At 45.0% G+C, this 26,501-nt stretch overlaps 1 protein-coding gene across 1 annotated transcript in view; it reads left to right on the top strand.

Annotated features, from left to right (window-relative positions):
• The first annotated feature begins 4,578 nt into the window (after positions 1 to 4,578).
• The window catches only part of CASQ2 (calsequestrin 2), a 35,175-nt gene continuing 13,252 nt past the window's right edge, over positions 4,579 to 26,501 (top strand). The window contains exons 1-5 of the mRNA XM_035097320.3: positions 4,579 to 5,304; positions 16,734 to 16,818; positions 21,073 to 21,173; positions 22,726 to 22,837; positions 24,944 to 25,017. Coding sequence (XP_034953211.1) covers positions 5,071 to 5,304; positions 16,734 to 16,818; positions 21,073 to 21,173; positions 22,726 to 22,837; positions 24,944 to 25,017 — 606 coding nt within the window. The 5' untranslated portion in view covers positions 4,579 to 5,070. The remainder of the gene's footprint in view (positions 5,305 to 16,733; positions 16,819 to 21,072; positions 21,174 to 22,725; positions 22,838 to 24,943; positions 25,018 to 26,501) is intronic.

Below are 26,501 nucleotides of genomic sequence, written 5' to 3'. Positions count from 1 at the left end.
CCCCATGTATAAGACGACCCCTATTTGTCGAGCCCAAAATGAAGAAATAATTAATTGCAACATTCCGTGTATAAGACGACCCCCAATTTTAAACTTAAAAAATTGGGGGGGGAATATAGTCTTATACATGGAAAAATACAGTATTTCCTTCTGCTACTTCTCTGCCCAGCCACCCCAATGAAACTGAACAGAGGGACATTATGGCCTTTTAGTCTTCAAAGGATCCTTCTTATATCATTGATTGTGATGTGTTAATGGCCCAGCTGGTATCAGTTAGCTGAACTGCTCTCCGATAATTCATGTTCTTCGCAGGGCTTCGCATGCCAATGACAATGCTTGAATCTTGTCTTCTCGGGACTGATCTTGTGGCCAATGCAACTGCAAATCTGATTTATATAGGGATCCCTTTCAAAAATATTTTCAGCCACAGGAAAATGTCAAAATAGGAATATGTCAGGCCGACCTGAGCAATTATGTTCCGGATCTGTTGTTTAACCTCATGGTTGAATTTGCATGCTGAAGGGCAGCAAAATGGATTCCTTGTAAAACCCTTTAGCATTTACACAGACGCTGTCTGTGTAACCAAGGCTGTCAAAGTACACGATTTTAGAGCAATAGGTGTTTGGTACGGTCCAGGCCCTGAGACATTTCTCAGTCTGCTTCTTCTTCTTCTTCTTTGGCGATCACTCGTAGCCGAGTAAGATTGTCTTCCATAAACACGGTTTTAACAATGGGTCCATAAGTGACTGTGGAGGCCAATTCTGGATCCACACATCCTTCCACAGTGGGGACATGGGTTTCCAGGGATAGTAGTTGGGAATGCAGTAAATAATTTTAAAAGACTTATCAGATCAGTAATAAGCATTTCTATAGTGCTTTGGAATGTTCAAAGCACTTCTGATACATTAGCATAGTGATCCTTACCAATAAAGCCGTCTAGGTCAATGTTGTTGTTGTTGTTGTTGTTGTTGTTGTTGTTGTTGTTGTTGTTGTTGCCCCATATAGGGACAATAATATGAGGAGGGGCCTGAGGCTGAGAGAATGACTTTCCAAAGGCCACCTACTGTGTTTATAGCAATTTATAGATTTGAATCAGGAGCTCCTAGCTCTTCACTCAAACTCAGAACATTAGTTTTCAATATCCTTTTACATTGCTTGACCCATACATTTGCCTTTGAGTGGAGAAATGACTTTGGCAATCTAATTATTAGTGATCTTGTTAATTTCCACAGCTGTCTTTTAAAATTGCTTTAGGGACATGAGCTGATCAGCTCAGACCACTTGCCAGAAGCTGAAAAAATAGTACCCAAAGGTAAAAAATATATAGGGTGGGGATTCACCTGAGGAGTCCAAACAGCAGAAGCCCTACACAAGGACTTCCGTCTTGCATAGTGGGGCTTTGCCCTTTCCCCCCACAGGCTCCCATAATTTTTTGGGGGGGGGGGTAGAGAGCACCCCCAAAACAGTGTGCAGGGCAAGAAGAGGCAAATACAGTCATACCTCGGTTTAAGTACGCTTCGGTTTGAGTACTTTCAGTTTAAGTACTCTGCGGACCTGTCTGGAATGGATTAATCCACTTTCCATTACTTTCAATGGGAAAGTTCACTTCAGGTTAAGTACGCTTCAGGTTAAGTACAGACTTCCGGAACCAATTGTGTACTTAAACCGAGGTTCCACTGTAGTTTCATCCAGCAAACTCAAATACTTGTGCTGACAAAATGATCAGAAAAGAGTGATGTTGAATTCCTCCCAGAGATACCTACTATCAGGGCAGTCTCGAGCAGGTCGGGCGCCCTGGTGCTGAGGGGCGGAGATCGCTCCGGCACCCTCGCAGGGTGCAGTATGGCTTCCGCGCGGCTTCGTCGCGCAGCGCCCCGCCTACCGGCCCGGCGCCCTAACACCCCACGCCACCAGGAGTCTACCTAGAGCCGGCCCTGCCTACTATAACAAGTTTCCTGTAGGAATGTACTTTCATTTCAGGACAGATTTCAGGACAATTGAATCTAGAAGGGCCCATTCAGTTTATTTTCCATTCATACAGAAGCTGACACAGAGGGAAATTAATGGGGTCCCATTTGTGAATAGGCAATGCTATGGCATCACTGGCTGAAACTGTACCTGCCTTTTATGGATGCTCTGGGTGACTAACAATTTGTTTCCCCCAAAATGCCCCTTGGTAAAATAAAATGCCTGTTTCCACTGCAGGCAGCAGGAAAAACACAAGGGGGGTGGCGGGAGGAGGAAATGGAAAGAGGGATAAATGATTATAGTAAATCTACGATGTTTTAAACTAGGGGTATTGTTCTTGTTTATTATAATGATATGTATTTTTGTGTTTTTATACTGTAAACGGCCCTCTGATTTTCAGATGAAAGGAGGTACAGTATAGAAATTAAATAAACAAAAATACAAATAAGCAAACAAACAAATAAAAATGTTGTAAGTGAAACGAGATTCTAACATAGAAACACGAAACAAATGGGGTTTTCAGTAATGAATGGACTCCCAAATTGAAAAAAAATAAATCTTGCATACCCTTAACTTTCCGTGTTTATATGCTACAGCATTGTAGTAGCAATATGATATTTCAATGCAGATTGCGTTTATTCATATAGCACAGGGGTGGCCAACTCCCAAGAGACTGTGATCTACTCACAGAGTTAAAAACAGGCAGTGTTAAAAACAGAGTTAAAAACAGAATCCCCATTTTTGGGGATTCAGGTTGTTGAGCTTTTTAAAGGGAAGCAAGCCTGTTTTTTAGGGGTTCAAGTCAAAGTTGTTGAGCTTTTCTGGGGGAGTCAAAGTTGTTGAGCTTCTTTGAGGGGAGCCAGTGATCTACCAGTGATCTACTACAGACGTCCAGTGATCTACCAGTAGATCATGATCTACCTGTTGGACATGCCTGATATAGCAGAATTGAACAGCAACTGGATTACCTACCTGACAGAAGAATCTGGAGGCTAATTCACCACCAGGTGGCTGAAAAATATCGTGGATTTTCTCAAGCAAAAGCAAAAACCCCTCCTTAGCTGAATAAACTTTCCCTGTGACAAACTTTGTGGTCCCTTCAGCTTGAGCAGTTAACGCTAAATGTTTTGTGCAACATCTCTATCTAGTGTCGGACAGAAGCAATTGCATCTTCTTTACATCCTCCCCCCCTTCCTCGGTTTACCACCTGGTGACCTGAATCATCTCGAACCAGTGGGGTGAAGTGAGAAAGTGTGTGTAAATAAAACTGCCCATAACTTTTCTCCTGGAAATGCTTTGTTCAGATCAAATGAGAAGCAGCAGTTTTTCAGCAAGTCCATCTGGCGGGGGTGTAATTTCTAGATGCAAGAAATGGAAATTTGTTTCAACAAAACCTTTTAAAGTCTTGCCTTTATGCGTGCCTTGAAAAATACCAAAACCTAGCTGTTTGGGGCAGAATCTACAACCAGAGAAAGATTAGCATGTTTTTTCTGTACTCCTGCGCTCTGCTAGCCAGGGGGCTGTGTGTTTCATTTCAGGTATGGGATAAATCTGTGTTGCAGCCTGAAACCTGGTTGCCCCAGCCACTCTGGGCAGCTTCCAACATATATAAAAACATAATTAAACATTATAAAAAAAAACTTCCCTATACAGGGCTGCCTTCAGATGTCTTCTAAAGGTTCCATAGTTACTTCTCTCCTTGGCTGGGTGTGTATGTGTGTCACATAACTCCATAACCTCCAACATTTCTCTGATGAAAATAGGGAAGTCCTAAGGAAAAGCGGGACATTCTGGGATCAAATCAGAAACCGGGGTGGCTTCTGTAAATGCAGGACTGTCCCTAGAAAATAGGGACACTTGGAGAGTCTGAATAGCATTGTTTCTTTTTTTGATCTGTGAACCATTTCAAAAAGCTGGTAGGGCTTAGCAGTGTAGCTTAGAAATAAATACAGTGGTGCCTCGCTAGACGAATGCCCCGTAAGACGAATTTTTCGCTTAACGAAGAGATTTTTCGAGCGGAGGTTGCCTCGCAAGACGAATTCGTTTTGTGTAAAATTCGTCTAGCGAATCATGGTTTCCCATAGGAATGCATTGAAATTCAATTAATGCGTTCCTATGGGGGGAATTCAATGCATTCCTATGGGATTCGCTAGACGAATTTTTCGCAAAATGAATTGACTCACAGAACGAATTAAATTCGTCTAGCGAGGCACCACTGTAGATCTGTTTATGAACAGGCACCCACCCTGAGCTCTGTTGTGGCAGACTAGAAATTTAATAAACAAATACGGCCCGTGTGAATTAAAATGTGTCCCTTTGGTTCATTCCCACAAAAAAAGCAGGGGTGGGGGAGTGCGACAAATCCTCTTGGTTGCGTCAACTATGGGGGTTTGGTCCTTCTTCATAAGAACACAGGGAGAGGCCTGCTGGATCAGTCCAAGTTTGTATTTAGTCTAACAGCGGCCAAACACGCCTAGGGGGAATTCTCCTTCATGGAGGCGAATTAGAATGCAGAAAATAAAACATCTCTTTGGAAAACCCCTAACCGCCTCCCGATAAACAACGAAGGTATTTTAAGGCCAGTTACCCCCAAAGTCCATGGAGTTGCTTGTCCCCTTCTGAAACTCAAAGGGAGATGCGTGCATTTTCTGTCTGGCAGAAGAATCTCTGAGCATTCCTGTTCCTCCTCCCCTCTCCGCTATTCCCTTTCTCTCTCTGAGGCAAAGCAGAGTGCCAGCGAAGTCCCTCAATCGTGTCATATCTGTCCTTTTTATTCATTGCAGGGTCTATTTATAGCCCGAAACAACTGCTTCCTAAAAATGGAGTTCTTAATGACCCAGAAGCCGGGCCAAGCTATGTAAGGTATCCAGGGTTTGGTCTCCCAGCTTCTCCTGTCTGTCTTTCGCCTTTGTCTTCCAACCAGGGTTGCTAGTTTGCCGTGGCTGCTTCTCAGTGACCTCAATCTATCTAGACGGATTCGTAGGGAAAGCCGAGGGTGGCAGGAGGCTAGCAAATCAAGCTGGCAACCAGAGAGCTGGACCTCCGCAGGCTCTGGAATTCCTCTTCCTTCCCCCAACGATAAACAAGCAGAAACACCCCGAGATGAAAGCAGCCTGCTGGCTCCTGGCAGCTTTTTACATGCTCACTAGCTGCAGGGCAGAAGAAGGACTGGAATTCCCTACCTACGATGGCAAAGATCGGGTGATTGACCTGAGCGAGAAAAACTACAAGCAGGCCTTCAAGAAGTATGACATGGTCGGTGTGCTACTTCATGAGCCTGTGGCGTCCGACAAAACTTCGCAGAGGCGCTTTCAAATGACCGAGATGGTGCTGGAGGTAAGTGGTGGGTTGCATGTCACGATCACACTCAGCACCTTGCGGGGACGGGACCCAATTGGGGACGTCCAGAGAAGGATTTGAAATATGCTTGAGTGCAGATTTGCACCTGAAGCTTAACTTTTCCATTCTGCAAGGTTCGTGCCGATGAACCTCCTTAAAGCTGACGATGTTTCTATGGGGCAAGGTCGCTGCCTCCGAGTTGTAGTAAGTGGGGAGCATCAGAGCGATTCAACAAGATCACAAAAGCCCGCTTCATAGAATCATAGAATTGTAGAGTTGGAAGAGGCCACAACGGCCATCCAGTCCAACCCCCTGCCAAGCAGGAAACACCATCAAAGCATTCTTGACATATGCCTGTCAAGCCTCTGCTTAAAGACCGCCAAAGAAGGAGACTCCACCACACTCCTTGGCAGCAAATTCCACTGGCGAACAGCCCTTACTGTCAGGAAGTTCTTCCTAATGTTTAGGTGGAATGAATCTTCTTTCTTGTAGTTTGAATCCATTGCTCCGTGTCCGCTTCTCTGGAGCAGCAGAAAACAACCTTTCTCCCTCCTCTATATGACATCCTTTTATATATTTGAACATGGCTATCATATCACCCCTCAACCTTCCACTAGCCAAACTCTCGGAACGAATTTCCCAGACACTTAGGTTTAATCCAAGTGTTTCCTCCATCTGCATTCCGGTATCAAAGCCATTGTTCTGCCCCTGTCAGGAATCCGACCCAAGCAAGCCTCTGCTAAATCAAGCTGAAAAAAAATATTCCATCACTTAGAAAGCCTCAGTCTGTGCTAGACGCCGGTTTGTTCTCTGCTGCCTGCTTTCAGATCTCTTCGCCGCTTGCTGTTCATGTTTATTTATTGTCAAAACCTATTTCTGAGCCAAGAATGTGTTTAATGCTCTGGTGGTAAAGAAGGTTCCACTATCAGGGAGCAAAACAAAATGCTGTACTGGCTGCCAGAGGAATCCTATAAGTAAGTAAAACATGTAAAGGACTACAAGGCATAGTAGAGGGATAACTTTTGGCAATCTGATTCTCCTGAAATTGCCACACTAAGAATATTAGTTGGGAGAAAGAGATGCAACAGCTACTTCTTACAGAGAAGCCGTCCTACATTGCCCTGTTCCCAGCAAAAAATCCTACTGTGGCCTCCTTCTTGTGCTGCACCTTGTGAACTTCTGTGGGTGTCTCAAAGCAAGACAACTGTATGATATGAGAAGGAAGGAAGTCTTCTCCTAGCCTGTTCCCTTACTAATCACAGGTAGAGCAAATTCATGTTGACAGTGGCAACTTTTAGCATCTCCCACCTGCTGCAAGCAGGTCATCTTCAGGTATGCATGCCAGAAGTGAGCTGCATCCTCTCCCCTCGGAGATTTAATAGCTAGGGACCACAGGGGAACGGCAGCCCTGGCACATCCCCAAAGAAATCGCATTGCCAAACCTTTTAATACCGCAGCCCAATAGGCAAAAATAGGGGGCCAAGAAACGTAGCAGAGACAGGGGCCGAAACACAGGGAGAGTTGGGATATTTGTTCACGGAAACAGTTATAGCAAAGGGGCTTAAGTGTGCCAAAGTGTTGCTAGCGGTGGCGAGACTTGTTTAACGAATTGTAGCAAATCGTTTCTGTAAAGCAGGGGTGAGGAATCGGCCCATGGTGCATTCTCAACCAGTGAAAGACAGACTGTGGGCTTACCCGCATTTACCTTTCCCCTCCTGTTTCCAGGCATAGTCTGAGCGCCTCTGTTTTTGCTCTGGAGATTTCCGCACGAAAACCTGCCCTTTAAAGCTCCGTCCCATTCCAAGGGATGTTCCATTCTCGGCTCACGAGGCTACTCTTCGACATTGTGTAGATCTCTTTGAAACCAACCCTTAACGCGTTCTTCTTCTTTTGAAGCGAGTGCTTGGGTGGCCTTTGTTTAAACAGGCATCCCCAAACTTCGGCCCTCCAGATGTTTTGGACTACAATTCCCATCTTCCCCGATCAATGGTCCTGTTAGCTAGGGATCATGGGAGTTGTAGGCCAAAACATCTGGAGGGCCGCAGTTTGGGGATGCCTGGTTTAAGACATTACAGGTCTTGCTAGGCCTAGCAATTAGTCCAGGGCATAATAATAATAATAATAATAATAATAATAATAATAATAATATAATTATATCCCGCCCATCTGGCTGGGTTACCCCAGCCAGTCTGGGTGGCTCCCAACAGAATATTAAAAATACAATAAAACATCGAACATTAAAAACCTCCCTAAACTGGGCTGCCTTCAGACGTCTTTTAAAAGTAAGATAGATGTTTGTTTCCTTGACATCTGATGGGATGGTGTTCCACAGGGTGGGTGCCACTACCAAGAAGGCTTTCTGCCTGGTTCCCTGTAACCTCACTTCTCACAGGGAGGGAACCGCCAGAAGGCTCTCGGAGCTGGACCTCAGTGTCTGGGCTGAACGATGGGGGTGGAGACGCTCCTTCAGGTATACTTCAGGTATAATGGGAACAACTGAGGAGAGCGGAAGGCCGGCATCTGATGGACAAGGGTGTGTTAAGGCAGAGGGAGAGCAAGCTGAAGATGACCAGCAGCCAGCAGGAGCAGATTCCCTTGGGTTTGCTGGCAAGCTTGACTCAGATGACAGCCGTGCCAGATTTAGAGCGGTGCGTGTGGTCCCCCCGCACAGGGCGCCAAGCCAAAGGGGCACAAAATTGAGACGATTGATAATTGAGAAGATCCATTTGGGGTCACCAAATATTGGCCTAGCACAGGGTGCCATATTACGAAAGATTACCAACATCCGCCCCGATGCCAGTGTCGATCACTTTGATTTGAGCCGCTATAGGCAAATGGTGTGAAGAGCCATGCAAAACCTTCCCCAGTTCATTCCTTTCGCCAAAACTAGGTACCGGCTACAAACTGACTCTGCCCTGACATCCTTCATGTCAGGGCTCATCCACATTTGCCTTTCCTCTGCAAATTCCAGGCACAACCCGCACTTTAAAGCTGTGTCCGAGCACCCTTTTCTTTTGCTCCAGAGCTTTCCCTATGAAAACTTGCTCTTTAGCGCTCATTTGGAGCAAACATCACTCCATAGGAAACTCAAATTGATGTTTGCTCCGATTGAGTGCTAAAGAGTGTTTTCTTTTGTTTTTGCTAGGGAAAGCTCTAGGGCATCTCCACACACACACACCCCCAAAAACCCCACACTTCGACAAGGGTTTTTTAAGTGCATATCTGTGCCTGGAAAGAGCAAGGCAAAAAGTAAGTAAGGGTGGGTAAGTCCTGTGTGTTCCTGTACTGGGTGGAGAGGAAAAGAAGTCCCTTTCTTCCTAGCCAGCACACAAAATGCAAGCAGAGAAAAACAGGAAAGGAGTAGCTTCACCCATTTGTGATCTGACCCACAGCTGGCTTCTGCCCCACCCACCCACCAGTATGTGGCCCCCACCAGATTACCCACCAAGGCCTTCAACATAGAAAAAGTTCCCCATCTCAGCTTTGAGATGATAGGTTATGGGGTGATTGAGAGAGAGGGAGGGGTGAGGGAGAGAGAGATGCACATCTTTGACTTTCCCCCAATTACCAGGGAGGCACACATGTCTGTTAAATCTCCCTCGGAGCGTATCTTCTCCAGTTACCGGTACCTCACCAACAGGAGAGAGGTTTCTCTGCTCACGCTCCAGGAATTCGGTTTACAGGCATCTGGGACAAACAATGGTGTTCTGATCTGCACAGTGCCTCACAAAAGGTTTCATATAGTCTTACTAGGTCATATTTTTAGCTGGGCTGGGTGTTCCTAATTTTAGTGGCCTTAAGCGAAAGGCATCTTGCAGCCCTGTGAACCTAGGGTGAGGCTATGTTGAACTCCAGAACTCATTCCTACGCCCTGTTACAAATCTGGTAAAAGAAACAAATCCAGCGATTGCAGGATTTCATTTTCCTCGCTGGCATATGCAACTGGTACAGGATTTTTGGCTAGAGCTGCAGTCTTTCACAGGGTTGCAGAACGCAGTTCCATTAAACTCAGCAGGACATATTTTTGAGTAAACATGAGTAGGAGGATCATGCTGCCAATATGACCCAGGCAGAGTGGAGCATCAGATACGTAGAGTTTAATATAAACTTTATTGGACATCCCATTGCTCTCAGGAGACAATGGAGGAGTGGGTCTTTGGGAGTGAAGTCAAACTATTGGAAGGTTGCATCGCCTCCTGTGCCCGTAGAGACTAATACAGGAGAGGCATGTTTTGCTGGACTTGGGATATCATTTCGTCGGACACTGTGTTAGGCACAACCAATCGCACATTCTGTTTTATATCCTTTCCTCACACAATTACAAATATTCATATCAGAATGCATAAGGAGAGATCAGGGCCGTCTTAAGCCCATCCAGCGCCCTGGCGCTAGGTCCCTCCAGCGCCCCCCTCCAGAGCCTCTCCAAGGGCCCGGGAGTGCCAAGCGGACCTCCGAGGACTCCGCGCTGCGCCTCCTTCTCGTTTCCCCAGCGCTGGGTTCCGCTCAGTCGAGCTTTGCCACCAGCGCGCGCACCGCGGGACCAGCAAGAGCTGCTTGGGTGCTGTGCGCGCGCTGGTGGCGAAGCTCGACTGAGCGGAACCCAGCGCTGGGGAAACGAGAAGGAGGCGCAGCGCGGAGTCCTCGGAGAAGGAGCGCAGTCCTGGCCAGATCGCCGGAACCCTGCTCTCACTTGGCGCCCTTCCAGCGCCCGGCACCGTGGTTCTCCGCGCCACTAGCCTCTATGGCTAGGACGGGCCTGGGAGAGATACCGCTGCATGCAATATGCACGAAACTTTCCAAGCTAACCAATCGCCACCTTCCCCAGTTGCTGGGACTTCAGAGCACACCAACGGACTGCTCGAAATCCATTTTGCAAATAGCCCACACCGCTCTTCCAAGTTTTGCCTGCGAATTAATAGCCTAATTCTCCTCGGAAAGAGCTCTCAGATTAAAACTGGCTGCGCTGCCCTCGCTTCTAACATTTCAACTAAAGCCTGAACTGCTGTCAGTGAGCGCCATGAACAGATTTAGTGGTAGACCCGTCCCCCCGCCCCAAGAGGCTTCCAGCTGGCATTTGTTATCTTCTTCAGCCTCCTGGTGCTTTCAGAGCACACTTGGGCTCGGGCTATTTATAACAAAGATTTAGGGCATGCTGCACTTCCACAAGAGCCATGCTATTGTATGACATTTCAGTAATCCCGTAGAGAAGGATCTGATAGAGTGAGGGGCACAATACAAGACGCCCAGTGCCCCCAAATTAACTTTTATTGAGTTTTTTTTGGGGGGGGGGTGAGCCAAAACTGTTGACCTTGTTTTAGGGGGGAAATCGCTCACCTGTAACAAACTGCTTTTGTTTCCTGACTCGTCAGGAATATTTGACGCTACGGAGTAACACAGTGACGGGGGGGGGGGCTGGGACTTTTGCTCCATTGCTTTTCACTGGCGCCGATCAAGAGGGATCAGTATACAGTAGGTATACATTTGGCGCCCCCCAGAATTCGACACCCGGGTGCCCCGCACCCTTTGCACCCCTAGGTAAAGACGGTCCTGGACATGGGAGGAGACCCTGGACAGCAGGGGTCAGCAAACTTTTTCAGCAGGGGGCCGGTCCACTGTCCCTCAGACCTTGTGGGGGGGCGGACTATATTTTGAAGGGAAAAAATGAACGAATTCCTATGCCCCACAAATAACCCAGAGATGCATTTTAAATTAAAGGACACATTCTACTCATGTAAAAACACTAGGCAGGCCCCACAAATAACCCAGAGATGCATTTTAAATTAAAGGACACATTCTACTCATGTAAAAACACTAGGCAGGCCCCACAAATAACCCAGAGATGCATTTTAAATTAAAGGACACATTCTACTCATGTAAAAACACTAGGCAGGCCCCACAAATAACCCAGAGATGCATTTTAAATAAAAGGACACATTCTACTCATGTAAAAACATGCTGATTCTTGGACCGTACGCGGGCCGGATTGAGAAGGTGATTGGGCTGCATCCGGCCCCCAGGCCTTAGTTTGGGGACCTCTGCTGTACAGCGATAGTGCCCATAACCATCCCTGTAGCTTTCTTTGGAGACAGAGAATCCTAGAATTGTATAATAGTATCTTGCCCAAGGATGGAAAGACAACAAGATACCTACCAGGGCGGACTGGCAGATGAAATTATTGGACTACGCAGAGATGGAAAGATTAACCAGGAAAATCAGAAACCGGAAGAATCAAAACTTCACCACAAAGAACGGGACTTGGAAGACCACTGTAAACACATGAACTCTTTGGCAGGCTTTAAATAACTCTTGCAATGATACATAGATTTTGGATACAAAAAATATTTTTCCTTAATAAAAATATTTAGAGGTTCTCCCAGTTGCATTTGAATTCTTCAAATTCAAATGACAAAATGTCTTTTTTTTCTTTAATCGACTGCAAGGAAAACACTTGAAACCAAGTGTTGCCAAACAAGGGAGCAGATGGACAGCAGAGGAGCGAAAGAGAGACAGGCCTTTCTGGTGAAGGGCTTGGCTTTTGTTTTTCTCCTCTGCCTGACCTGAATCTGAATGTTTCCATTCCAGGCATAGGTGTGTCACTTGAACACAATGGGAAGGTGAAAGCAAGCTGTCGGGCAAACCCCTTTCCAAGAGCTGCCACTTTGGGAATGTGTCTTGGCATGTGCTAAGACAGCAACCTGCCCCAAATCCTGAGTTTATGCTCAGACTTCCCGGGTGTTATGCTTACTGTGGGCAGAATTCTAAAAATCGGCCTATCTGCCTGCAAGTGTCGCATGCCCCCTTTGCCAATTTTGCAAGGCCAGTGGGCGTGGCCATGTTCAAATGCTGATGCATTGCAGGGGGAATATGTTGTACATGTGTCACCAAAAGAAGAAGCCTTTCCATGCTCTTGGGCCTGGAGTTGCAGGCTGCTGAGTTGCCTTGCACCCCAGTAACAGGGGAGAAATAACAAGAGAACAGATTCCAATTGCAAGAGCAAAAGAGAGGTTTGAGTTTACAACAAAACAGGGAGCAGTTCGTAGATTTACCTGTTGTAAGAATTACAGTTTTGAAGTGTAGGTGGGTCCCCACAAGGCAAGACACAGTGATAACAGCAAGAACCTTTATTGAACCTTTATTGGAGGGAGAAAGGTTGTTTTCTGCTGCTCCAGAGAAGCGGACACGGAGCACTGAATTCAAACTACAAGAAGATTCCACCTAAACATTAGGAAGAACTTCCTGACAGTAAGAGCTGTTCAGCAGTGGAATTTGCTGCCAAGGAGTGTGGTGGAGTCTCCTTCTTTGGAGGTCTTTAAGCGGAGGCTTGACAGCCATATGTCAGGAATGCTTTGATGGTGTTTCCTGCGTGGCAGGGGGTAGGACTGGATGGCCCTTGTGGTCTCTTCCAACTCTATGATTCTATGAACTAACAGAACTGGACAACAGGGGCAAAGCAACTGCTTATATACATTTCTGAAGGCCTGGGCCACTCCCGCTCCCAACGTGATTGGCTGGCTAAACTTCCAAGCTACGAATCACGACTCAGAGTTTAAGGGCCTACGGCAGAGGCCCAAATCCTGAAATGTTCTGTGATTGGATATCATGTATCAAATCAGAACACAGGAGCTCAGAATCCTTAGTCCAGACTCAAGGTCAGGCAAACACAGACCACTGAAGAATACATAACAAACTTCATAATATATGTGGAACTTTTTAAATTCTTGGAACACTTTTTAAATGTTGAGTAAGGGCTTGTCCACGCTGGAGTTTAGTGTGGATTAAAATCTATCTGTGGGCTTATGCATATTACTTTTATTCTGTTCTTTCCAGGCAAGGTCTGTGTCTGAGAACCTTTTTTCTTGCCCTGGAGCTTTCCCCCATGAAAACTCGGTCCTTCAAGCTCAATCAGAGCAAACCCGAATCTGTGGAAAACCCGAATTTATGTTTGTTCCGATCCAGCACTAGCGAATGTGGTTTTGTGGGGAAAGCGTGGAGCAAAAGAAAACACACCGGGACACAGAGCTTTTAAGTGTGGACATGTGCCTGGAAAGAGCAGGGCAAAAGGTAAATGTGAATAAAACCAGAGTCTCCATTAATAATAATAATAATAATAATAATAATAATAATAATAATAATTTATTATTTATACCCCGCCCATCTGGCCGGGTTCCCCCAGCCACTCTGGGCGGCTTCCAACAAAACATTAAAATACAGAAATTTATGGAGCTTTGTCTACATAACATTGCTCTCAATCAACAATCAATACTTTTTACTGGATTCACAGATAATAATAAAAAAACAGGGGGCGGGGCAGGATGTTTTCAAATTGAATCAGATCTGGTTTCTTCTTTCCAACTCTTCTTTCTATTACCTCTACTTCCGTTTTATCTCACATTTCTTTTGTGGCAGTTGTGTATACCGTATATTCCGGCGTATAAGACGACTGGGCGTATAAGACGACCCCCCAACTTTTCCAGTTAAAATATAGAGTTTATACTCGCCGTATAAGAAATATGACCCGGCGTATAAGACGACCCCCGACTTTTGAGAAGATTTTCCTGGGTTAAAAAGTAGTCTTATACACTTCCCACAATGGAGCAGCCATGGTGCGGATGTGAAAGTCCAAATTTGCGCTGAAGGTGGGGTTGCCATGTGTCCTCTTTTTCCAGGACACACCCTCTTTTTCCATTTGGGGCAAATTGCATTTATTTGCTTTGAATGGCCCTCACAGCGTCTTCTTTTTTTTTTTGCTCTTCAGAATATGGCAACCCTACTGAAGGGATCAATTGCAAATGCACACAGATCAGAATCGCTGAGATCAATTTCGAACTGAAAATCTGTGGATTCTCAGTGGGATCAAAGTGTTCTGTCGATGACCCCAATTGTTATGGCAATGGCAATGGGTATCCTGATACAAAGGAGAGCAAGGGGGCCCTGATACCTCCAGCAGATATGCAGAATTTCAGCAAGTGCAAATTGTCATGCAGAGCTGAGAAAAGATTGGCTGCAAATTTTCTCCCTCTGCACTAAAAATGAAAGTGAGTTCCACTTCCTAACCCTCACAAGTCATGTCAGCTGCAAAGCACAACTTATTGGGCATTGACACTGTCCCTGGTTCCCATTTTATTTCAACCCATATTATACCAAGTATTCCCAGCTGGATGAGAAAAAACATTTTTATGGTGCTTTCAGTGTGTATTTATATTGTTTTAAAGGCTATTTTAGCTGTTTTTATTGTATGATTGTAAAACACTTTGAATCTTATATGAAAGGCGATTCATCAATTAATAAAACCATAATAATACCTCCGGCATGATTTTGGATATCATTTGGATATTTCCACCTATTATATTATAACTTCACTAGAGATCTTGGAACCAAATTAGGTAGTTTTCCGGTTGCATTTGCTCAAAATGCCTCAAACACAAGAAAACACTGGGAACTACATTGAAATTATAAAACCAAGTCCCAAGTCTAGAATATCAAAGGAACACTATTATAAAACATCAGTAACACCCCCCCCCCAGTTCTGGGTCTGGGGTAAAAGCAATTTGGGTGTCACCTTGCCTCAAAATGGGAAAATGTAGAAAAGAGGAGAATTATGAGAACCATGGGGAAATGGCTAAAAAGATCTGACAGCAAGAAGAAGTTTGCTTATATACTGAAAGCATGTTTATCCCATTCTTCATCTGGCTTTGAGGGCAGCTTATGTAAGATCAATAACAAGCACGCCTGTCTCTGCCCTCAGGTTTAATCTGCAAGACACAATGGAAAGGGGATGAGGAGGACAGAAGAAAACAAGCAAACTCAGGCAATAGTTCTTATAGTTGCAGACTTCTTATAAATGGGCAGCTTTAATGGAAACAACTGAAGGAGAAGGGAAGCCTGATAAAGCTGGCCTCTCAACATAGCCAGTGTTTCCCCTCCTTCCCTCTGTAACCCATGACAAGTTGGTCAGGCCATTAAGAGTATATCAAAATTGAAAGGCAAGGGAATCACTCCCTTGTGTTGCCCTGTACTTAGAACTTCTACATTGTTGTTGTTGTTGTTTAGTCGTTTAGTCGTTCGGTCGTGTCTGACTCTTCGTGACCCCATGGACCAGAGCACGCCAGGCACTCCCGTCTTCCACTGCCTCCCACAGTTTGGTCAGACTCATGTTGGTGGCTTCAAGAACACTGTCCAACCATCTCGTCCTCTGTCGTCCCCTTCTCCTTGTGCCCTCCATCTTTCCCAATATCAGGGTCTTTTCCAGGGAGTCTTCTCTTCTCATGAGGTGGCCAATGTATTGGAGCCTCAGCTTTAGGATCTGTCCTTCCAGTGAGCACTCAGGGCTGATTTCCTTCAGAATGGATAGGTTTGATCTTCTTGCAGTCCATGGGACTCTCAAGAGTCTCCTCCAGCACCATAATTCAAAAGCATCAATTCTTCGGCGATCAGCCTTCTTTATGGTCCAGCTCTCACTTCCATATATCACTACTGGGAAAACCATAGCTTTAACTATACAGACCTTTGTCAGCAAGGTGATGTCTCAATAAGGATGTCCTATTCTATTATTATTATTATTATTATTATTATTATTATTATTATTATTATTATTATTCCCCGCCCATCTGACTGGGTTTCTTGCCCCAGCCACTCTGAGTGGTTTCCAATATATATAAAAACCGTAATAAAATATTAAACATGAAAGAACTTTTCTATATAGAGCTGCCCAGATGTCTTCTAAAGGTCCTTGGCTCGGGGGTGGTGTAACAAACCCGCCAACATTTCTCCAATGGAAATAGGGACGTCCTAAGTAAAAGTGGAACATTCCAGAGCCAAATCAGAAACCAGGACGGTTTCTGTAACTCTGGGACTGTCCCTGGAAAATTGGGATGCTTGAAGGGTCTTCTACCAGGGGCAGCCCATCCTGTTTTGTTTTGCCACCTGATGTTCGTCCCAGGGGTGGGGAAGATGAGCGGCAGCAGAGCCGTCCTTCCTAATGGGCTGACTGGCACGTTGCGCCAGGGCGCCAGCCTCTCAGGGGCGCCCCAATGAGTGGGGGAGCTGCGCGGCCCATGTAACGGCATGCTGCGGAAAGAGCTCCGCCACTCCTGAGCCCAGGCGGGCTTGGGGTGGCGGGAGCAGCGCCCGAAAGGGCTCATTTCAGTGTGCTGTTCCCACCACGCCCCCTTGCAACAGCAGGCTTGCTAGCCGCCGTTCCAAGCCGGGTTGGCGCCGGAGGGATTTTGCACCACGGCGCTGGATACCCTTAAGACGGCCCTGAGTGGCAGTGCAGTGGGGCGGAAGCAGTGGGGCGGCTGGAGCCCTGAGGCAACTGCTGCACCTCACTTAACAGGAAGGCCGACTCTGCCTTCTGCTCCATCAAATGCTCTCTGTGGGATACTGGCCTGAGGAAGTTTGACAACCTTGTCTGTGTTTTCCTTCAGCTCGCTGCACAGGTCCTCGAAGAGAAAGGCATTGGTTTTGGATTACTGGATTCCAAGAAAGATGCCAAACTTGCCAAAAAGCTGGGTAAGTGCGATCTGTTTATAACGCTGCAGATAATCACGAGTGAATGTTGAGGGGATTCCAGTGACCAAAGTCAAATTACTATTCACAGAGCAACCAATGTTCTGCTGGATTTTCACGCATTACTGCCAGCGCCTAGGCTACCCTTGCCAGGGCCCCGATCCAACAAGATGCACTGCAGCAGCAACCATCTGGCCTCAGGCTGGCTGCGATGAGGCCCTTGCCCAAATTTCACTCTAGAGCAGTTGATGAATTCAATCTTTCATCTGCAATTGTTCCAATGATACCAGCGTGAACGAAACAGCCCTTGACAACAATGACATGGCTAAGCTGGAGCAAAGCTAAAGCTGCTGTCCTTCTGTGGTAGTTTAAAAGGACCGTGCGGGTTACTTAAAAATAGGTATGGCACTCAAAGCTGAGAGCAGCCAGTAGCAGGAATCAAAGCCTCAAGGAGGAACAGAAAGTGATGGAGAGGCTAGGAGTAGGCCCTATAAGAAATTATATTGATAAAGTACACAGTCTATATTACTTGGGAAGTTATCTCTTTGGTTACACAAACACAGAATCATCTTACCTTCCAAGTCCCGGACTGCAGAATCCGGGACCGACAGCCGTGTGACACCGGAAGTTGCGTTGACGTAACTTCCGGTGTCGTTTTGCCCTTCTATGGGCACCAAAAATGGCCGCCACCAGCTTCAAAAGTAGCTTCTACGCATGACCGGAAGTGCGTCGACGCAACTTCCAGTGTCGGTCCGCCCATCTATGGGCACCAAAAATGGCCGACACCAGAAGTCGCGTCTACGTCCTACCGGTCATGCGTAGATGCGACTTTTGAAGCCGGCGGTGGCCATTTTTTGTGCCCATAGAAGGGCAAATCAGAAAGAAAAAAAATGATCGCCGGCAGGAGAAAATAACGGAGAAAAACGGGAGACGAAGTGATACGGGGGACCACCGGGAAAAGGTAAGTAAAAACGGGGGTTTCCCGGGGAAAATGGGGTACTTGGCAGCTATGAGAATCATAGAATTATATTAATGGAATACGCGCAGCTTGCAGATTTAACATATAGTATAAGAGAACAAGAAGAATGTACGTTTAAAGAAGACTGGAAAATGTTTACTGAATATATTGGTGAAAATTGTGTTTATTTAAAAACGCTGGTAGCATTAAGATAAAATCAACAGTGTAAATAAGTTTTGATGGATGTAACAATGGATTACTGAATGGTTAACTTCATGTAAAATGTGCAGGGATGTATGGTATGCAAAATGAACCACGGAAAGAGAAGGAGGGAAGCCATTGATTTAGTTTTGTTTAAATGAATATTTTAAAATGTAAATTAGGATGATGATGATGAAGGCTAATAATAATAATAATAATCATAATAGAATTATAGAGTTGTAAGTGACTCCGAGGGTCCTCTGTCTGGTTCAACCCCCTGCAATGCAGGAATTGCAACTAAATCATTCTTGACAGATGGCCGTCCATCCTTTGCTTAGAAACCTCCAAGGAAGGAGAGTCCACCACCTTCCGAAGGAGTCCAAAGAAGGGAGAGTTCAAGGCCCCAGCAGGGAGTAAAGCAGACTGAGAGAAACATGGAGGCATTGGCATCTCCAGGAGAACTGGATTGCCACACAAAGATCTTGGCACAGCAATGGAAGCAGAGGAAGAATTCAATCTGTATACAGAGCTAACGGCAGCTGATTAAAAGGAGAAGATGAAGACAAAGGGCAGCCTCCAAATAACTTGTTTCATCAGTGCAAGGATTTACATGTGCGCAATGGAGCACTCCACCATACACCCCCAAATCTATTCTGTGTTCCCCCCTGAACCCTCCAGAGAAGATTTGAGGAGGGCATGGGGAGAGAAGAGGGGGGAAGTTTCACTGCACAAGTGGAAATCCTTGTGCTGATGATGTAACGAGATAGCTTCATACTGCCCAGAGATGTTTTATGGGTATGTCCGTAGCAAAAGGAAAAACAAGGAAACAGTGGGGTCACTCAGAGGAGAAGATGGTGAAATGCAAACAGGGGACAGAGAAAGGGCAGAACTCTGCCTTCTTTGCCTCAGTCTTCTCCAAGAAAGAAAAAAACGCCCGACCTGAAGAATATGGAGCAGATGATTCAGCAGGGGAAACACAGCCCAGAATAAGTAAGGAGGTAGTACAAGAATACTTGGCTAGTTTAGATGTATTCAAGTCTCAAGGGCCAGATGAACTACATCCAAGAGTATTAAAAGAACTGGCAGAGGTGATTTCAGAACCACTGGCAATAATCTTTGAAAATTCCTAGAGAACAGGCAAAGTTCCAGCAGACTGGAGGAGGGCAAATGTTGTCCCTATTTTCAAAAAGGGGGAAAGAGAGGACCCAAACAATTACCGCCCAGTCAGCCTGACATCAATACCAGGAAAGATTCTAGAGCAGATCATTAAGCAAACAGTCTGTGAGCACCTAGAAAGAAACTCTGTGATCACTAAAAGTCAGCATGGGTTCCTGAAAAATAAGTCATGTCAGACTAATCTGATCTCATTTTTTGACAGAATTACAAGCCTGGTAGATGAAGGGAACGCTGTGGATGTAGCCTATCTTGATTTCAGCAAGGCCTTTGACAAGGTGCCCCATGATATTCTTGTAAAGAAGCTGGTAAAATGTGGGCTAGACAATGTTACCATTCAGTGGATTTGTAGCTGGCTTACTGACCGAACCCAAAGGGTGCTCATCAATGGCTCCTCCTCATCCTGGAGAGTAGTGACTAGTGGGGTGCCACAGGGTTCAGTCTTGGGCCCAGTCTTGTTCAACATCTTTATCAATGACTTGGATGATGGGCTTGAGGGAATCCTGAGCAAGTTTGCAGATGACACCAAATTGGAAGGGGTGGCTAACACCCCAGAGGACAGGATCACACTTCAGAATGACCTTAACAGATTAGACAACTGGGCCAAAGCAAACAAGATGAATTTTAACAAGGAGAAATGTAAAGTACTACACTTGGGCAAAAAAAATGAAAGGCACAAATACAGGATGGGAGACACCTGGCTTGAGAGCAGTACATGTGAAAAGGATCTAGGAGTTTTGGTTGACCACAAACTTGACATGAGTCAGCAGTGTGATGCAGCAGCTAAAAAAGCCAATGCAATTCTGGGCTGCATCAATAGGAGTATAGCATCTAGATCAAGGGAAGTAATAGTACCACTGTATTCTGCTCTGGTCAGACCTCACCTGGAGTATTGTGTCCAGTTCTGGGCACCACAGTTCAAGAAGGATACTGATAAGCTGGAACGTGTCCAGAAGAGGGCAACCAAAATGGTCAAAGGCCTGGAAACGATGCCTTATGAGGAACGGCTTAGGGAGCTGGGTATGTTTAGCCTGGAGAAGAGAAGGTTAAGGGGTGATATGATAACCATGTTCAAATATATAAAAGGATGTCATATAAAGGAGGGAGAAAGGTTGTTTTCTGCTGCTCCAGAGAAGCGGACACGGAGCAACGGATTCAAACTACAAGAAAGAAAATTCCACCTAAACATTAGGAAGAACTTCCTGACAGTAAGAGCTGTTCGGCAGTGGAATTTGCTGCCAAGGAGTGTGGTGGAGTCTCCTTCTTTGGAGGTCTTTGAGCAGAGGCTTGACAGCCATCTGTCAGGAATGCTTTGATGGTGTTTCCTGCTTGGCAGGGGGTTGGACTGGATGGCCCTTGTGGTCTCTTCCAACTCTATGATTCTATGATTCTATGATTGTCTAGCAAGAGGGAAAGGACCAGGAGTGTGACACTCTGAAATATCTAAACAGTAAAAGGAATATTTGCTGTATACTGTGACCCCGGAGAATATGGAACTGTTGGAGGGTATGCTATCTGAATCTTTTCAGCTCCAGTCCCAGGGCTGAGGGCTCATCCACACTTTTGTTTGTCCCGTGATTTGCCGGGCAGAGCAGCAGGACAAAAAAAAGAACTTAGAAATCACAGGACAAATAGAAATTGTGGGACAATTGGCAGTGTGGATGAGCCCCGACTGTCCTTTGTTCTATTTCAGATTCAGATTGCTGACACCACCTCCAACCAAGGAAGGCTGTTCACCTTCCAGAATGGTCTCCAGCTAACATTACACAGCAGATTCTTAATAGACCTAGTGCGACCATTGTAGCAGTCCCTTTTTCTACATAATCCAGTTTTACAGTTATAAAATCACAGGGCTAGAAGGAACCTCACCAGCCCATTTAGTCTAACTGCAAAGTCGTTGCTCTCTCTGTGTGCCCTTTATCCAGGTTTGGATGAAGAAGGCAGCCTTTACATCTTTAAGGAGGATCACATCATCGAGTTTGATGGGCAAATGGCTGCAGACGTCTTGGTTGAATTCCTCCTAGACGTAAGTGCAAACAAAACCAGAACTGGCCCAATAAATTCTCTCACATTCATACTAGAAATAATGTATTGGTGTCAGCGCTCTTTGCAACTTTTATTATGCGATACCTTATTCTTGGTCTCCGGGCAAATGTAATATATAAGCCATAAATTGTGAATGGAAACACACTTTGTCTAAACAGGACTGTTCTCAACGCTGTCTGCTTTTTTCTCCAATACTGTTCAAGTGGAAATTTTGAACTCTTGTTTTGTTCCAAGCATGACCACTACCCAAGACTGCAATCCTATGCACATTTAACTGGGAATAAACTTCACTATATATCATGCGGGACCCAGGTGGCACTGTGGGTTAAACCACTGAGCCTAGGGCTTGCTGATCAGAAGGTCGGCGGTTCGAATCCCTGTGACGGGGTGAGCTCCCGTTGCTTGGTCCCAGCTCCTGCCAACCTAGCAGTTCGAAAGCACGTCAAAATGCAAGTAGATAAATAGGAACCGCTACAGCGGGAAGGTAAACGGCATTTCCATGTGCTGCTCTGGTTCGCCAGAAGCAGCTTTGTCATGCTGGCCACATGACCTGGAAGCTATACGCCGGCTCCCTCGGCCAATAATGCGAGATGAGCACGCAACCCCAGAGTCGGTCACGACTGGACCTAATGGTCCCCTTACCTTTACATATCATGGGACTTACTGTATTTTTGAATAGTTGTGCATTAGATTGGACTGCAATGCCACAAATCGCAACACTAGAATGTTAGCCCACACAGGGTTACTCCTGAGTGAACCTGTTTATGGATTATGATGCAATAATACCTGCTATTTCTGACATATCCCCTAAATGCTGATTCTGAAGATTCAGCTCTTGTAGAGCCGCCTCCTCAGTACCTAGTTTGTATACAGCAATCTTCCCTGATCTGTTTTGGACTATAACTCCCGTCACTCCAAGCCAGCATAACTGGCTGGACAGATGGGCATTAGAGTCAAAAATATCTGGCTGGTACTCAATACTATGGAGCCAAGTGAATAATCCCAGATGGCATATAGAGAAATAGTCCTGCTCAATGAGACACTTTGGACTCAGCTACATGAGTAAAAAAAAGACAGCATTTTGAATGCATTATAAATATGCAACGCCAGATGGTGCTGGAGAGCAAAAGAAAATCTGTTATTTTCCATAGTGTTTTTTCCCTTTTGTTATAATGATTTAATTTCTGACTTATTTATAGCATGTTTCCCCCCCTGTTTGTAGATAGGGTTGCCAGGCTCAATAGTGGGCAGGACTTCTGTGCCTTTAATTGCCCTGCTCTCTTTAGAGTCTGGAAACCTTAAAGAGAAACCAGCAGACCCTTTGTTTAATTTCCAAGCAAAGGGTCTGCTGGTTTCTCTTTAAGGTTTCCAGATTCAAAAGAGAGCAGGGCAATTAAAGGCACAGAAGTCCTGTCCACTATTGAGCCTGGCAACCCTATTTGTAGATCCACCCTTTGTTTCATATCAGGCAGTAAGCACCCCATTTACATTGCTAATAAGTTGTCCTTGACCAAATTCTTTCTTCACGGCAGCTGATGGAAGACCCAGTGGAGATCATCGGCAGCAAATTGGAGCTGCAGGCCTTTGACCACATGGAAGAAGAGACCAAACTCATTGGCTACTTCAAAGGAGAAGACTCAGAACGTGGGTTTGGTTGGGGGATTCTTAGGTCTGGGCGGATTCTGAAGGGGGCTAAAAAGTTCAATGTTTCTCATCCAAATTCTGTAGCAGGATAGACGGACTTGCTTAAGGGAGCTCTGTCCGCCTTGCTACCGAATTGGTCTTGTGATGCAATTCCCATGTTCTGTTCAGCAGGTTAGCGGAAAACTGAAAGAGATCACGAAATGTGTGCAGTGGAGATGGAATGCAAGGGGGTGGGCTGGTGCTCTTTGTGGGAATGTTAGGGATGTGGATTAGGATATATTATTAGATAGATCCTATCCAAGCTTGTGTTAGCAAGCTTCCAATATCAGCAGAGTGACATTCCCCTTTTGTGCACAGCAAGGCGTGTGCGTTCAGGTTTGTTAAAACCTGTACAATAATATTATACTTTATACTTCAATATTATACTTCCTGGCAAAGTCCCCTTTGTCCCTCTTAAAAGAAATACACAACAGTGTTTATAAAATAAGATAGAGTTTACTTACAGTTTCATCCTGAGTTAACAACATAATCTCAGAAAGGCAGGCTTACTTAGAAAAGTTACGAATATATATACATCTGGAGACTACTTAGTAAGGTAAGGCTTCATTTGGTCTCACTCTTGGCTGCAGGCAAAGAGTGAGAACCATCCTAACTGGAGATTCTCTGGAGATGTGTTCCCATCGAAGGAGAGAAGAAAAGGCTAAGAGAGAGAATGGCTGCTGGCTAGGGGCTTTTGTCCCAGCTAATCCATCTCATCTGCATATCTGGGGGAACAGGAACTTAGTCAGGTGTTCCCCAGATGAGTTCCTGTTAGTGGACTCTCTAGGAACTGTTGTGACTTGTCTGCCCCAGTGTTCCATCCCACACTCTTGCTCCCATCCTCAGCACATCCAAAAGTCTGAGCAGATCCTAAGCGTGTAGGCTTACACACAGAAGTAAAGTTTCTCATCCCCTCCTGCCTCCACAGACTTCTCCATCCCTCAAAAGACATCCCATAAGAATGGGGTCCTCCTGAACAATGTGGGATGGAGTGCAGGGCAGGGGCTGTCCTTACATGAACTTCCTTAACCATTCTTAGGATCCAAGCTTGATTTGGGGTGATTAGATCCCCGCCCCCTCTGTATAAGTAGCCCCTTGTGCTCCATCGTGAGAGTGTCTCTCACCCTCTTGAGCAGGGGTCAGCAAACTTTTTCAGCAGGTCCACTGTCCCTCAGACCTTGTGGGGGGCCGGACTATATTTTGGAAAAAATATATGAATGAATTCCTATGCCCCACAAATAACCCAGAGATGCATTTTAAATAAAAGAACACATTCTACTCATGAAAAATCATGCTGATGTTCGGACCGTCTGCGGGCCAGATTTAGAAGGCGATTGGGCCACATCCGGCCCCTGGGCCTTAGTTTGGAGACCCCTGCTCTTGAGGCATTTAACTTTTCAGTTCAAGCCGAAGTTAGGCAGCACTGTTTAGGGAATTTTTTAATACCAGTATTATGTTGGGAGCTGCCCAGATGGGTGGGGTATAAATAGTAAATAATAATAATAATAATAATAATAATAATAATAATAATAATAATAATGTAACTTTTCAGTTCAAGCCGCAGGTAGGTTGCCAGCTCCATGAACCTCTCCTAACTACATAACATTTTCACTTTCCCATTCACTGCAAAAGCTAGAGATTAAAAAAAGCATGTGAGCTCTCGCAAATCCACAACATGGAGTCCTTAAACTTTGGAGTTGGAGGCATGTGGTTTTCAAACGAGAATAATATAGACAAATAAATCTCATTTGAAAAGGCTCTCTGTGCTTTTAATAAATGATTATTTTAATTCATGACCCATTTCATATTATGAGAATAGCTTGATTCTGTGTTTTTTCCTCTTTCCCACTTATTCTGTGAGGAAAGAGGGGCTCCGGAATGGCAGAACCAGGCAAGGCTGCATAGCACGGCAGCAGCAAGGGTGGAAATTCAGTGTTGGTTTCTAGACTGGCTACCGTGGGAGTTACTTTTGATCCAGCTTTCAGAAGCTGATGCCAGTGCATGTGTTAATCTTCATTTAAGATGACCACATGTGAAATAATCTCCTCCTTCCTTTCTGCTTCTCAGATTACAAAGCATTTGAGGAGGCGGCGGAACACTTCCAGCCCTACGTCAAGTTCTTTGCCACCTTTGACAAAGGGGTAAGCAGCTGGAACCCCGCAAATTCCACATAAGAGCTGTTAGGAAGGATTGCAACAATGGCTAAATCTGGTGGTGGTTAAATATGAGTCATGCAATACTCCCATGGCAAGTTGTTCACTGCGTGGCTTGCAAGAACTAATGTACAAGGTCCTAGGTGTTGGTGTAAAGTATGTGTGTGTGTAAAGGAGAATTCTTCAATGCCAAGATTCAATTTTGGGGCACGTACTCTTTGGAGAGACAACCTTAGCAGAGGTTTAAAGTCACAAAATATGCAGTAAAGTAATGTGTGGAAACATAGGCTGTTAGACCTTTTAAATATCCTCTAAGAAGTGAATTCCAGAATGTCCCCTTCAAAAGTTTATTTCCAAAGTTTCCCGTTCCCCCCAGCATAGGAAAAAGACCATGTTTAGTAAGCTTAAAAATGGTTTACTTACAAGCTCTCCAAAGGCCAGAGTCATGTGCTTTCCCATACATCAGTCAGAAAAGTTGCAGAGGCAGTAGCACTTCGCTTAGTTACAAAGTGGTGAAAGTTCCTAAATTACTGGTATAGGAACTCAAGAATGGCTTATGAGAGCCGTGTAGTTGAGCTGATGTCTGTGTTTTGTGAATTACCACTGCTGAGAATGTAATTATCATTATCTGTAGTTTTCAAAAATTAATCTCCCTCTGACCTTATTCTTTACAATCTCACACCCAATCGTATATCTGTGTTCCTGCAACTCAGGATAACACTTCATTCATCTGATAAAGTGGGGTGTGGTCCACAATTTTTATTGCCATTTATATGGGGTCTTGATACTCAAAGCTCGATGACTTGGAATGAAATTCAAAAGAAGATGAGGAGAGTATTCAATTTCTTTTACATTTTTCTTAGCTTGATTCTTTTTAATTTACAGTGTTTCATAGTTGCTACGGGACATATAAGGGTATTATGTATTTCTTTATTTTATAACTGGTGTTAGGCGCCCCCAGTCTTGGCTGGGGAGGGTGGGGTATAAATGATGATGATGATGATTTTGTGTGTAATAATCATTCACTCCTATAATCTGCCCACATGTAACAGTATCCTTGCCGTCCGAGATTCCACTTTTCTCAGTTCCCACATTTTTTGAAGTCAGGTGGATGGTGACCAGTGAAATTGTATTTTTGTTCTGGCATCTTGGCTGTGGGATACTGTCCCTAAGGAGACTCACTCAGTGCTGCCGATCTTGATATCTGTCCTGCACCAGATAAACACTTTTTTTGCCTGACGCTTTCAATGCTAACTTGTTTTAGATCTTTTTCTAGGATGTTCTTGCTTTAACTTCTTAATGTTGTTATTTATGTTGTTAACTGCAAGCTGCTTAAAATATTTGCACCAGATGTAAATTATCATAAACTATTGTATATATAGAAAGGGTATTTTAAAACTGTGCATGTGGGATTAAAGAACAAACAAACGATAACTGCCATTGAACCTTGCTAGATTCAATTTTGCTTTGTT

The sequence above is a fragment of the Zootoca vivipara genome, chromosome 15, assembly GCF_965207765.1.
Source record: "Zootoca vivipara chromosome 15, rZooViv2.hap1.1, whole genome shotgun sequence".
Classification (NCBI taxonomy): domain Eukaryota; kingdom Metazoa; phylum Chordata; class Lepidosauria; order Squamata; family Lacertidae; genus Zootoca; species Zootoca vivipara.
This window is presented reverse-complemented; position numbering and strand designations above follow the sequence as displayed.